At 30.6% G+C, this 13,249-nt stretch overlaps 2 protein-coding genes across 4 annotated transcripts in view; one reads left to right on the forward strand and one right to left on the reverse strand.

Moving 5' to 3' along the window:
* The window catches only part of nAChRalpha6 (nicotinic acetylcholine receptor alpha6), an 86,297-nt gene that overhangs the window by 62,917 nt on the left and 10,131 nt on the right, over window positions 1–13,249 (reverse strand). For all 3 annotated transcript variants that reach the window (XM_081994131.1, XM_081994129.1, XM_081994130.1), the window contains exons 2-3: window positions 4,393–4,532; window positions 4,073–4,117 (exon numbers count right to left, since the gene is read on the reverse strand). In XM_081994131.1, coding sequence (XP_081850257.1) covers window positions 4,073–4,117; window positions 4,393–4,532 — 185 coding nt within the window. The remainder of the gene's footprint in view (window positions 1–4,072; window positions 4,118–4,392; window positions 4,533–13,249) is intronic.
* Window positions 1–13,249, forward strand: part of LOC145738941 (cuticle protein 18.6-like) — a 99,317-nt gene that overhangs the window by 42,882 nt on the left and 43,186 nt on the right. The window lies entirely within an intron of this gene.

Here is a 13,249-nt window from a genome sequence, read left to right on the forward strand (position 1 = left end):
GAAAATTTAATCATTTTAATAGGATTTTTAATTAAGATTAATGATGGGCGATTTTGGTTTTTATTTGCATTTTGATAAATTAACGCTAAAATGCTACTAGAGACAACTGGATCTTAAGTAAAACACATTTTCTCTTTCTTAGATTAACGTTTCGTTTATACTTAAAAAATTGATGTAGTAAGGTTGGCAATGGCATGAAACAAACTAATATCTTAATGCAGTTTCTAGTTATAATTAATGCAGGTATGAAGCCATTTTGGTCATTTTACATGTTTTTTAGTTTACAATTGTACAGGGTGTTCAAGAAGAGCTTGATCAGCAGTTAATTCATTAACACTTTGAGCTTGACTTAATTTCTTAATAGAGTTTCCCATTATAATCAATAAAGAAGACAGGCTATTTTGGTGTTAATGGATTTCTCTTTACTTTTGTTTAGCAAAACCACCAGAAAGGTAATAGATGTATACTGTGCTAAAAATAAACATGTTTTTATAAAAAAATTTGATGTGTGTAAGATTGAAATTGTTATGAAATACATTAGTAATGATGAGGCAATCATTATCATTAATTATTAATTGAGCCAGTAACAAAAAGGAATTTTGTTTCAATAATGTTTTATTTTTTTGTATAGCAGAAGTATTTTAAAAAAGCTTCCTAAATCTTCATTGAAATTTTGCCATTATGTTTAGGCTAAATCCAAAGTTATTGAATCTGTTTGCAGGCATGTGGTTGAGATTTAATCTATTACCTATTGTGCCAGGCTGCGTGTTGAAGGTAACTGATAACGAGCCACATTAACAGTATAATGCAGTTGAGAGTAATATTGTTTGGACTGCATATGCCCAGATGTTCGAAACTCTGATTGAGTACGATTTTCGTAGCAAATTAGATTTTCCATTTCTAAAGGGAAACTGATGCTTTCTAACAAAGCTCATCAATTTTATACAAGAATTAGTGTTTCAATGTGGATAATTCGCTTTTAAACAAAGACAACTTGTATTGACTTTCAAAGCGTAATTTTTTATTTGCAGTAGAAGTATGAATATATTATATAAAAAACACCGATGACATATATAAAAGATGATTTTATGAAAAAATTAAGAACAAAAATATATAAAAATTAGAAGAATTGACAATCAGATCCCAGCAAATTATGAAGATTCCAAATGTGTCAGCTATTGTATGCAATTTTAATTTCACGTTTTAAATATTACACAGGATGTTCCGAATTACAAATAATAATAATAATAATAATCGACATGTATTTAAAATGTCTCTTAAGGAGTAATTGTAAGTTTTGTAACAAAAGTGCCAAAACAAATATTGTAAAGTGTCATTAACGGTGAATTCGTACACAAATATTGCTGTGAGAAAAAACACCTCGAAGTAATGGATAATTTAGTGAAATGTTGCTATAAAAATGACGACAATTTTGAACAGCAATCCTTAAAGAGAAAAACAAAATACTTATGGATAAATGTGTTATAATTAAAGACAAAGAAGCAATAACCGAGCTTCTCCAAGAAAAAAAACGAGATGAACAATGATACAACGCCGGACAAAATCCCACCCAAAATAACGACAAACTGAGAATACAAGTTATTTTATATTAATTATCAAGTATTAACTCAAAAAATATCGGAGAATTTTTCTACCTTTTACACACACAAAACCAAAATATTATCCTAATTGGACAGTAGCATTATTTGCGGATGATTCGTAATTTGTCGTTGCAACACAAAACGATGAGATAAAGGTCGTCTCTAGTACTGGTTTCTGGGTTCTCTTTAACTGGCTTAGTAACAATTTTTTTTGAACATCTCTAGAACCACTTATGTGAGGTTCCATACTGCACAGAACTAAAATAACTTAATAGATATTCCAGTAAAAGTTGGGGACAGTTTAATATCTTGTTATGCCAACCAATTTTTTGAGTGTAATTCTAGACGAAAATGTAAACAAAATGTGAAGTACTGAGTGCCAGGCTTAATATTTTATCTTTTATGATAAGAAACTTGTAAACTGTCTTCTTGTCACTGTATAGATTTTTTAATTCGATAGGTTCGGGAAGGAACGTTTTAAATTGAGGTAAGTCACTTTTGAGTTACAAAAATAATCAAAAATGTGAAAGAAATTACCATCATAACCTAGAAAATTAAGAAGGACCACAGAACATAATGAGTTAGTTTACATAATTTTATTTATTGATTTTCACATACACATTCCCGACTTTTAATTAAATTTTCTTTAAGAAAAACTGTTAATATAGTTGATTAAAATATTCCAAATTCAATTTTTCCATATTATGATTCCATATAATTTTTTGCAAATTTTTACGACTTTGTCCAGCTGAAATGTTTTGATAATTGATTAAAGTGCAACAAGCTACGATATGTAATGACAGGAACGTCTTTTAAAACATTATCTATTGGTTTGTATAACGTTTTTATTGTTATTAGATATGTGCATTACTCTGGAAATTGTTTTGACAAAAACACTTAACCTAACTCATTTCCAAAACATTATTTATTTCAGCTCGAAATTGTATAATTGTTCGTTTACAGGGATTCCATAAAAAGTTCCTGTTGCTTTATCTTTTTTTATTTCCCATTTTCCATTTTCTAAGGACTCTTTTATTGAAGCCTGTAAAAGACACCTCCGCCATAAAGTTTCCAATTACAATCGGTATACACAAAAAGTTTACCGCTTTCAAAAGTTGGAAATAATGGACAAAAAAATATTGATTACAAGTTATCGGTAGCAGTTAAGCCTAGAAACAAAATGTAGTTTATTAATACATTTTACCAAAATGGAAATGAAAGTATAGGAATTACTTTTTATATACAGTGTGGCCCGCTTTTGAATACACCGTGATATCTCAGTTAATAATAATCAGATTTTCTTTAAATTATGGTGGTGATTGTATGTCAGAAAAATGAAGTATTTGGTATAGTAAACATTTTTATTTACCATTGGCGTGCGTTAAAAATTTTTGTTTTAAATCTCAAGCTGATTTTAACATAAACAAAATTCAGTCTACTTTACAAATTTATTTTTAATAGTGATAGCTAAATTACATTTTAGGTTATTTACTACAGTTAAGTTATAAGAATTTAAAATATTGACAAAGGAGGTTTTGGGGATGCTGATTCTAAATCTGGTAGAAAAAGTTAAGTAAAATTGACCCTAATATTTTCCTATAAATTTTGTGACATACAATCACCATTATAATTTAATAAATTACTCATGAAAATTGGGACACACTGTATAAGCGAAAAATAAAATAGCGACACGTTAAAATGAAAACTGAAACTGGTAATGTGAATTTATAATTAAATATAATAGACAGTATTACACACCAAACGATATTGGGTAAGATAATGATATGTCTATTGGTACAAATATTTAATTAAATTACTGCGAATGAATGGCCAGGCTTAAAGTGTTAATTAATTTTATTTCCACAGATTCAAATTCGTCTCGTTTTACCATCAGATTGCAATGGCAATAGAATTTAGATTTCGAGGTTTAAATTTAAACTCTAGTTTTGGTAATTGAAATCGTAATTAAGAGGAGTAACGCTAGAATTTTGACTGAATAGTTGCATGTGTATATTACGTTATTTAGTCCAAATTTCAATTGTCAATTGCCTCTTCATAATTCTAACCAATCCTTCTAGAACTGACGTAATCGTCAATCTATCTTAGTAAAATTGAACCTCAATATGGCGCCCATAAGGAAAATTAAATTTGATGATGCTAGCCAAAAACCAAATCATCGGCTCCAAATATGATATTGCCACGTTGTAGACGAGGAATCTCATCAAATAAATGAACTAAAAAATTAATTTTTACCGGAAATAATTTCCAGATTCCTGTACTGAAACACTAATTTGTGGCATCCTGTAGATAAATGTATTTCTAAGTATTTAGTAACATGAGTGCATATTAAATATGAGTGTTTTGCAGAAAAAGTTAAACACAACAAGTTACTAGAATTAATATTAATCAAAAAATGATTTACTCCCTGATTCCCATTTATCAAAATAAAATGTATAAAAAAAATAACTTACCAAATTCAACCAAGCGTTGGTCGTAAGAATTTGGTTCTTTTCGTCCTGAAAAGAGCAAAAATAACATTAAATAGGGGAGTATAAAAAATGAGTGACGGAGCATGACATTATAAATTAATGAGAGCTTAAATAAGTGAATAATTAATGGATATTTAAGCAAGATATAATTGCCTTATGAATAAATCATGCCCTTCATTTTCTAATTTAAATATGTCCAAGTTTGCAAAGGTTGTCCTTGCCCTTTTTTTTGCCGATCGTCGGTGCTTATTAATAATTTCAGGGATTTATAGCACAACAATAACAAAACAAATTCAACTTACCACATCAATAATTTGCTGTAGAGTTAGGCCGAACTTGACTTCGAGAGGTTCCGACTCGTTGGCTACAGGTCTTTCCAAAACGTTATAATTTTCTAATAGCATATTGAGCAATTTTTTTTCGTGTTGTCCTTGTTGAGAACCTGCAATTAAAAAAATAAACTCACAATACGGTTTAAAATTGGTTTTTCCATTAGATACTTTGAAAATCATTGGAATAAATATTTATTTAAAATTCCAGTCGTGTAAACAACAATGCTTTACATTACTAAAACTGTTGCTGGATAACGTTTCTATGAAAAAGCACGGTCAGTAAGCTTTTTTGAATACAGTTTTTTCTGTAGGATTAATAACAACAAATGATATTTACTAGAAAAGTAGTCATTATAGTTCGTCTCAATGTATAGGAATTCAAATTATCTGTTTTAAGACGTAATTACAAATAGTTAGAACTGTAACAGTTCAAATCTGTAGAAAAGTTCGTTTATGGTCACACTGAACTTCTGCCATTTTTGATATATTTCGGTCTATACGTTTCCGAGATATTCTACTTTTTTAAGTTTTTTTTTTAATATTGCTTACATTAATCCGCTATTTTTAGGTTTCAAAGACTGTCTCAAAATGTTCGTCTTGAACTGTTCTTTCACCTCATGCTACCTGCAACACGATTGAACTTATACAGCGTGATCAAAACACAAAAAGAAAAATACTTATTGAAACTAACGCTCTACTAGTTGTAACCGTGTTTGCAAGTCAACTGGGTGCAGAAAGTCATTCTGAACATTTTTTATCTCTTGCAAGTTTCAGTAAATCTACCCGTTTCCGAGATATTCTACTTTTTTCTTGAAAATTGCATAATTTTTTTAAAAATTCCGTATTTCCACCATATTTAGGGTATCAGCGACTGTAAAAACCTTAAACTGTTTGTATTGAACTGTTCTTTTATCTCGTGCTAGCCGCAACACGATTGAAATATACAGGATGGTCAAAAACAATAAGAAAAACAGTTTTAAACTTGAAACTAACACTCCTGCCAGTTACGATAGCGTTTATTCGGTTCTAAGTGACTGTAAACCTATCCATTGGGTGTAGAAGGGATTCTGAATATTTTTGGCCTCTTTCAAAATTTTCGTTACTTTAACCAATTCCAAAATACTCTACATTTCTAAATAAAAAAATGTTGCATCAAAATTTGGAAAACTTTGTATCCTCCTCATTTATATAAATTGTTCATTTTTAAATGCTCTTTCACCTCGTGCTAACCACAACACGATTGAACATATACAGGATGGTCAAAAACAATAAGAAAAACAGTTAAACTTGAAACTAACCCTCCTGCCAGTTGTGACAGCATTTATTCGGTTCTAAGTGAGTGTAAACCTATCCGCTGAGTGCAGAAAGTAATTCTGAATATTTCTGGCCTCTTTCAAAATTTTCGTAACTTTAACCATTTCCAAAATACTCTCCATATTTAAATTTTTTCATCAAAATTTTGAAAATTTTGTATTTCCTTCATTTATAGGGTTTCAGCGACCATGTTTACCCGGTTTTAAGTGGCTTTAAACCTAGTCCGCTGAGTGCAGAAAGTCATTCTGAACATTTTTGGTCTCCTGCAAAAATGTTGTAATTCTAACCGTTTTCGAGATATTCAACTTTTTTTTTTTGGAAATTACATTTACGTTTTTCCGCCATTTTTAGGGTTTCAGCAACTATATATTAGGTATATTATACTTGAAATCTTTGTCTTGAACTACTCTTTCACCTCGTGATAACCGCAACATGATTGAACATTGTTCAAAAAAAGAAAAATTAAATTTGAAACTAACGCTTCGATTTTAGGTCAAAATTTTCGTTTAAAGACTTGACTTGGATTGTCTTAGCTACAAAACAATAAAATGCTTATTTATCCTGAGAAAAGACTATTTGACATACACAGAGTGTTCAAAAAAATAAAATCCCAGAAAAATTTACCTACAAACCTGATATTTAAAAAAATTCAAAATTTTGTTTTACAATAATGCTTAGCTTGTTTTCACATGGAGTTACCTACCCATCTACCATGGGTTTTGGATCTCCTCAGAATTAAAAAAAAGTTGGACATTAACTCAGAAGAACACTAAAAATTTAAAACTGGAATTTTGAGAACAACAAGGACAGTAGTCAACTGCGCTAAAAGTCAAAGCTGTAAATGGAATTTTGAGTTTAAAAATTTGTTTTTTTTTACAGTTTGTAAGTTGTATACAACTTCTTCGGTTTGTTTATATAAAAAAATTCTAACATAACTACAAAGAGACACTAGTCAATTGCGCTAAGAGTGCTCTGCATGTAAAACCGGAATTTCCAGAACAGTTCGAAAATTACATTAGTTTGTAACTGATGGAGACTTAAGGTACTGTACCAGTTTGAGAAAGAGTTGAGTTCAGAAAAATACTAGTCAATTGTGCCAAAAGTAAAGGCTCTAAATATGAAACCGACATTTTTAGAACTGTTTGAAAATCAGGCTTGCGAAACTAAATATAACCAAAACTCCTAGGTTAGGTTAGGTATTATGCAAAAGTTCAATTATAACCTAAAAAAGCTTCATTAAGTACGTTTCGTGAAAACCCTTGTATGTGTGAAACATACATTATATAGAGGGCCACAAATATAAAAATGAAAACTTCCTTAAAGAATAAGGGTTAGAAAAACATAACTACATGAGGATTTCTAATATAATTTTGCTTTAATTTAGTAATTTCTTATGTATATTATTAGTAACAGGGCTTTCAAAACATCGGTCATGAAGTAACATTTCAATCCAGCCTCTGATTAGGCGCAACCATTTTTCTGGAACAATCTGTATACAGTATTCCAAAAATGTTTATAGGGCGTTTAAATTGCAAATTTGTTTCTATTTTTCACACAGAAGATTTTGGACACTTTAGAGTTCTAATCCATGAAAAACTACCACCCTGTAGAGTTTGACAAAATTTTGTTAATAGCTTAGGAAAATGTAGTAAAAAAAATGACTAGTAATTTTTAGGTGAAACATGTTTGCTTCACGATCTCAACTCTCCTAAAGACTGGATTCTGGAACACCCTGTATATACCAGCTGACACCTGTTCAAACTAGTAAGGAGAATTTATTTCTTTAGCTACAAGGCGTACGAAAACATTTTTAATGACATTAAAACATCAAAGAACTTATCTAAAGTAAGATGCTTTTAATAAGTAAAAGCCATTTTTATATTTTTCATATGAGCGACATACAAATCTTCGTTTCACATCTGAAAGGATAAAAAACAAAAGTATCTTAAAAGGCATAAAACTAGAATTATCGAAATCAAAGAAAGAAAGCATACTTATTTCCCCAGGGCAACCCCATGTCGATCTCTTTCGAAAACACCACAAAAAACCTTTTAACAATTTTGCATGTTGTTTCTTTTATTCTTAAAATATTAAAATAGCGCGAGAACAGCATTATGTTTGCTTAAATGCGTTCAGGTTTTACGGCTTTTCGCTGCTGCTTCTTTAAATAGAAATTTCACTTTCCTCTCAGACGTAAAAAGTAAATGAAATTGGGAAATTATTATGTCTTGAATATTTCGTATGTCCCTTTGATGTTGAGTGAGAGAAAATTTCGTTGCAAAAAAATTCACATTAAAATTACCAAATTTACGCTAAACAGAGGGAACGAAAGCTCTGGAGGAAAGAGGGCTTAATTTGGTAAACTTCCTCCCAGGAAATGAGATCAAATGTGAGTTTAGCTGCTAATTTCATTTAGGTTTCGTATATTGAAAAATATTGCCCTCAAGTCGACAAAGTTTTACTTTAATTTTCAGCTGGTTGAACAAGATTGGTAAATACAAAAATAATAACAACTCATCAAGGTATATTTAGATGAAAAAAACATATCAAGGTAATATTTCTTTTAATTCCTGGAAATGGTTGACATGTTTTTTCTCACCCTTTCCTTTCTAATACAAATGTAATTTTATGTTTAAGAATTTTTGAGTTTCAGTTTATTTTAAATTGAAATACCATCATAATTTGTGTAGCTTACACTACTGAATGTATGCAACGGCAGAAAGACCGTACTGGTCGATAGCCCATTTCAAAAGAAAAATATGTTTTGTTTTTTTCTGAACGGTGCTTTGATATCTGACTGAAGGAAAAATGCGGTAATACAAAAAAAAAAGAAAAATAACAAGCGTGTTCAATCAAGCTTGCCAATACAATTTCCTATGATGAATTGAAAAACTGATACTAGAAATGTCTATCATAAATTGTTGTAAATAAGATAATAGGCAAACGTTTACGTGTCTATACTAGTGTAAATGTGATATTATATCAACTAAAGTTAATTAAAGAAATTAGATGAAATTGTCAAACCTTCAGGATTTTTTTATTATTTTAGTATTTAAAGACTTTTTTTAATAAAAATATTTGAAGAACGGCTATTCAAAACCAATTTTGAATACCTTTGTGTAATTAGAATTTTTAAGTTAAGAATGAATACTTGTCTTGCTGATTTTATTTAATTTGTTATGTTGGTTTGGTCAAAAAATTCACGGAATTTGCTTTAAGTATGAAAACAATGACTGTAATGGCATCAATCTAAATTAATATCTTTTGTCGAAACAATAACACAAACACATACAAACCCCTATTAATTTCAAATAAATGGCATTATGGTCGAAATTAGTTTAAGACAAATCAATGGGAAAATGGAATTTGTCGTATGTATAGGAAGTAGTGACAATCGATAATAACCCAAATTGACATCAAATTACTATATTTTTCTTAACCACAAGAAAGTTAGAGAGTTAAAAATAAAACAAAATTAAAACTTTTTTTAAAAGATTTTGTTATGGTTGAAGTTAGTTTATTCCACGAGATGCCCCTTAAGTGTGAATAGTGAATCCAAACGAAAATAGTGATGACATCAGATTAATTTAGTGATGGGAGTATATCTACTGTGACCGGTAATTTACCGGTAAGGTAAAGTAAAATTCAGTGTATGACAGGAAAATTTACCAATTTTAACAGTAAATTCCAATTTAACCAGTAAATTTACGGTCATTTGGTTGAAGGATATCATTTTCCTGTCTTGATATAAGTGACAGATATCACGTGGTTTTTAGTTAGGCAGTCACCTAACCATTGTCAAAATAACTGTCATAATTCTCAGAAACACGTTATCAATCGAGTACTGCAAGAAAACTTTTCTAAACCCTGATTTTTGCAACTTTTCAGCACGTTTGACAGTTGGGAACAAAATTGCTTGTCAAACCTACTCGGAGTGAGAAAATGACTGTTTTAAGCAAATTTTTTGAATTTTTATTAAATTTTCTATCTAATAACCTAAAAATTTTCTATCTAATAACCAAAATTTGAACTGCCAGAAACACAGTTTGAAAGGACAGTCAAGGGTAAAATTGTCTTTAAAACTCACTTGGAGTGAGAAAATTACTGTTTTAAGCACATTTTTGGAATCCTCATTAAACTTCGTATCCAATAACCTTAAAAAACACTACAAAATTTGGTTCAGTCGGGGAGAAAAGCGGTGTCAAAATTTGAACTGCCAGAAACACAGTTTGAAAGGACAGTCAAGGGTAAAATTGTCTTTAAAACTCACTTGGAGTGAGAAAATTACTGTTTTAAGCACATTTTTGGAATTCTCATTAAATTTCCTATTCAACAACCTTAAAAAACACTACAAAATTTGGTTCAGTCGGGGAGAAAAGCGGTGTCAAAATTTGAACTGCCAGAAACACAGTTTGAATGGACAGTCAAGGGTAAAATTGTCTTTAAAACTCACTTGGAGTGAGAAAATGACGGTTTTAAGCACATTTTTAGAATCCTCATTAAATTTCTTATCCAATAATCTGAAAAACACTACAAAATTTGGTTCAGTCGGGGAGAAAAGCGGTGTCAAAATTTGAACTGCCAGAAACACAGTTTTGAAAAGACAGTCAGGAACAAAATCGCTTGTAAAACCCACTTGGAGTGAGAAAGTGACTGTTTAAAGCACATTTTTGGGATCCTCATTAAATTTCCTATTCAATAACCTTAAAAAACACTACAAAATTTGTTAAAGTCAGGAAGAAAAGTGATGTTAAAATACCGGTAAAGCAAAATGTTTACTTAACCGGTAATTTATCCATCACTAGATTAATTGCTGTTTTGGTTAAACAAACCATTGCTACACTCCTCTTTTACGCACAACTCTAAACCCCCTTAATGAAGAGTTTGTGGAATGAATTTTAGATGAAATTTTTAATTATCAAAATGGTATAAATTAGCTTGAAACTAATCACTTACACAACGGGATGTGCTTTAAGTACGGAGATTGATGACGAACAAAAATGATCCGTTACGATTTTGATTAAGTTAATATATTTGCCAATAAGTGAAAATATTTTAAGCACACAGGATTTCATAGTAATAAACAGTGTCCCAGAAAGAATGGTAAAAATTAGTATGGGGCCATAAAACATAAAAATTAAAGTGATTTAGCTAAATATGTTTTATATAAATATTTCTCATTTTCAATATACTCAAATACAAGAATAGATGAAGAGATTCTGGTTTGTAGACTTTCTTCTGGACTTCTGTTCGTTTTGATTAAGTCAGTCTGTCAGTCAGTAGCTAAATTTGGGGTATGAACTTGAGAAGAATGGACTATTTTACACCAAAAATGTATACTTTATAAAAGTGCACATCTTTTACCATTTTTGAGATATTTACATTCATTGTAAATATCTCTTTGTTTGATTTTTATCAACTTTCAATATTCAGTCATTTAGTAATTTATCAATTTACTCATTCCACTGGTTCTTTTTTATCAAATTCCCTCTTTGAAATTAACAGGTAAAATCTATTCCACTTAGTTTAATTCCCTTCTAAATGTCTATTATAGCAATTAATCTGATTGAAGTGTTGTGGTTTAGGTAGATATAGCATCCGGGGTTAAAGTAAGAAATTTATCGAGCTCGAGTACAAAATGTATCGACGTGCCCGACAGTTAAATCACTTTGTTAGACTTAAAATATATCTAACTACATAGTAAATTGATACACTAGGTGGCAGTGTCATCTATTTTATTTCCGGAAAGTTGAAATTGACTGCTTGCCCCTTGTATTTATTGAGTAATTTTCCAAAGTAGCGCCGCATAAAAAAAAAACGAAATGTTACTAAAGAGATTTGGGCACGTTTGATATTGACGTTCCTCTAAAGGGTTTTCCTGTGACTAGCTCGCCGTCCTTTCAAATATTAGCTTTTCCTGAGCTTGCCATATAATATTTCATATATCCAGCTAGAGCGTTTCATACCGATAGCGATTATTTCGCAAATTTACTCTCTTGCTAAATTCAAAAGTTTGTTAAGGCTTACGTGTTAACCCCATAAATTCCAAATTAGGGTGGATATTAAGGTAGTGACTTCATTAGGATAATCTTTCGTTGCGCAAGATTTTAGATTTCCGAAGCACATTCTATAAAGAACTCTGAGCTTTTCCTAGTATATATGATTTGTAGCATCGCAATTGAATTGTATCAGTTTTCAACGAACGGCAATAAAATAGCGCCTGCAGTTCGTTTTATATAAATTCTAAGAATAGCGACATGAAAGCTCTACAAAACCTACACGTTTCACTAATATAGATCCAGCTCCAAACAACATCCGTATTTTTTTATTCTAAAAAAGGCGAAAATTGATTTTAGAGACCGGGATTGTATATGCTTTTATCGATAACTGATTATCTTTTGCGTGGCCTCTCTTTCACGTAAGTGATCAGCAATGTGCTTTCAGTTTGGCTAATATTGTCTCTAGCGTTGTTAAAAAGCTTCCTTTGCGGACAGATATTATAGCTAAAATTTCAATTTGACAGTGTGGTTTATTTAAGGGGATTACGGGCCAATCGATAGAGCGTTCAGCAATATTGAGGTCAAACTAGAGCCAGACAAGCTGTCAAACATATCTCTTCATTTTCAGTTATTGGTGATGGCAATAAAAACAACAACAAGAAAACACGTATTATCTCATTAAACGATAGAAATTTTGCTGAAATACGACCACAATCTTGACGGTTGCTTCTTTTCTCTCGAACGCGGAAATAAGCTCTTGTAAGGTAATAGCAATGAAATGACACTTCAAAAACTTTTAAGCACTCTTCCCTTCCTCAATTGCCAATTTGTCAATATTTTCCTTTTTCTGCTCTTAAGAAATTTTAAATAATACAAGGGGCAAGCTTTGAATTTCTTGTTATCCCTTGCAACTTTGTTCGGTTTTATGGCAAACAAATCTGAGCTACTAAGGATATCAGATAACAAAAGGTTTTGGTTTCTTTATAGTTATGAACAGAAGAAGAGCTGTAATTTTTTGTTACATTATTTAAGGGCTCTTTTTGATTACATGAAGTAGTCTAAAAGCCATGACCCCTTTTTGTTTGCAGAAATCGAAATAAATTTACACAGAGTTAAGAGCACTTTTCAAATTTCATTCTTAATAATTTTATTATTCAGTTATGTGAAATAAGCTGTTTTTTTAATTACTCGGCAAAATTGGTTAAACAAAGTCTCATTGTTAATGTTTTTACAATTTTAAGCAATTTTCCAATCTTATGCAGACCACGTAAAAATATTCTGAAAATTCAATATTTATCCAGTAATAAATTATTGCTGGAAATCTGTATCGAAAATACTAGAGTGAAATTAAAAATCAATAGAACAAGAAAGTGAACAAGAAACTGAAGTTACTATAATTCCTAATTTTCCGATGAACCACAGTTTTCAAAAGTCTTCATAATTCGAGACGATATGATTCACATATTTTTGTATTTGACCAAGTAGCGTCTGTTTTCAGGGTTTCTGTTTGGAAT

Source organism: Ips typographus, linkage group LG16 (genome assembly GCF_016097725.1).
Source record: "Ips typographus isolate SLU linkage group LG16, UJ_Ityp_2.0, whole genome shotgun sequence".
NCBI lineage: Eukaryota > Metazoa > Arthropoda > Insecta > Coleoptera > Curculionidae > Ips > Ips typographus.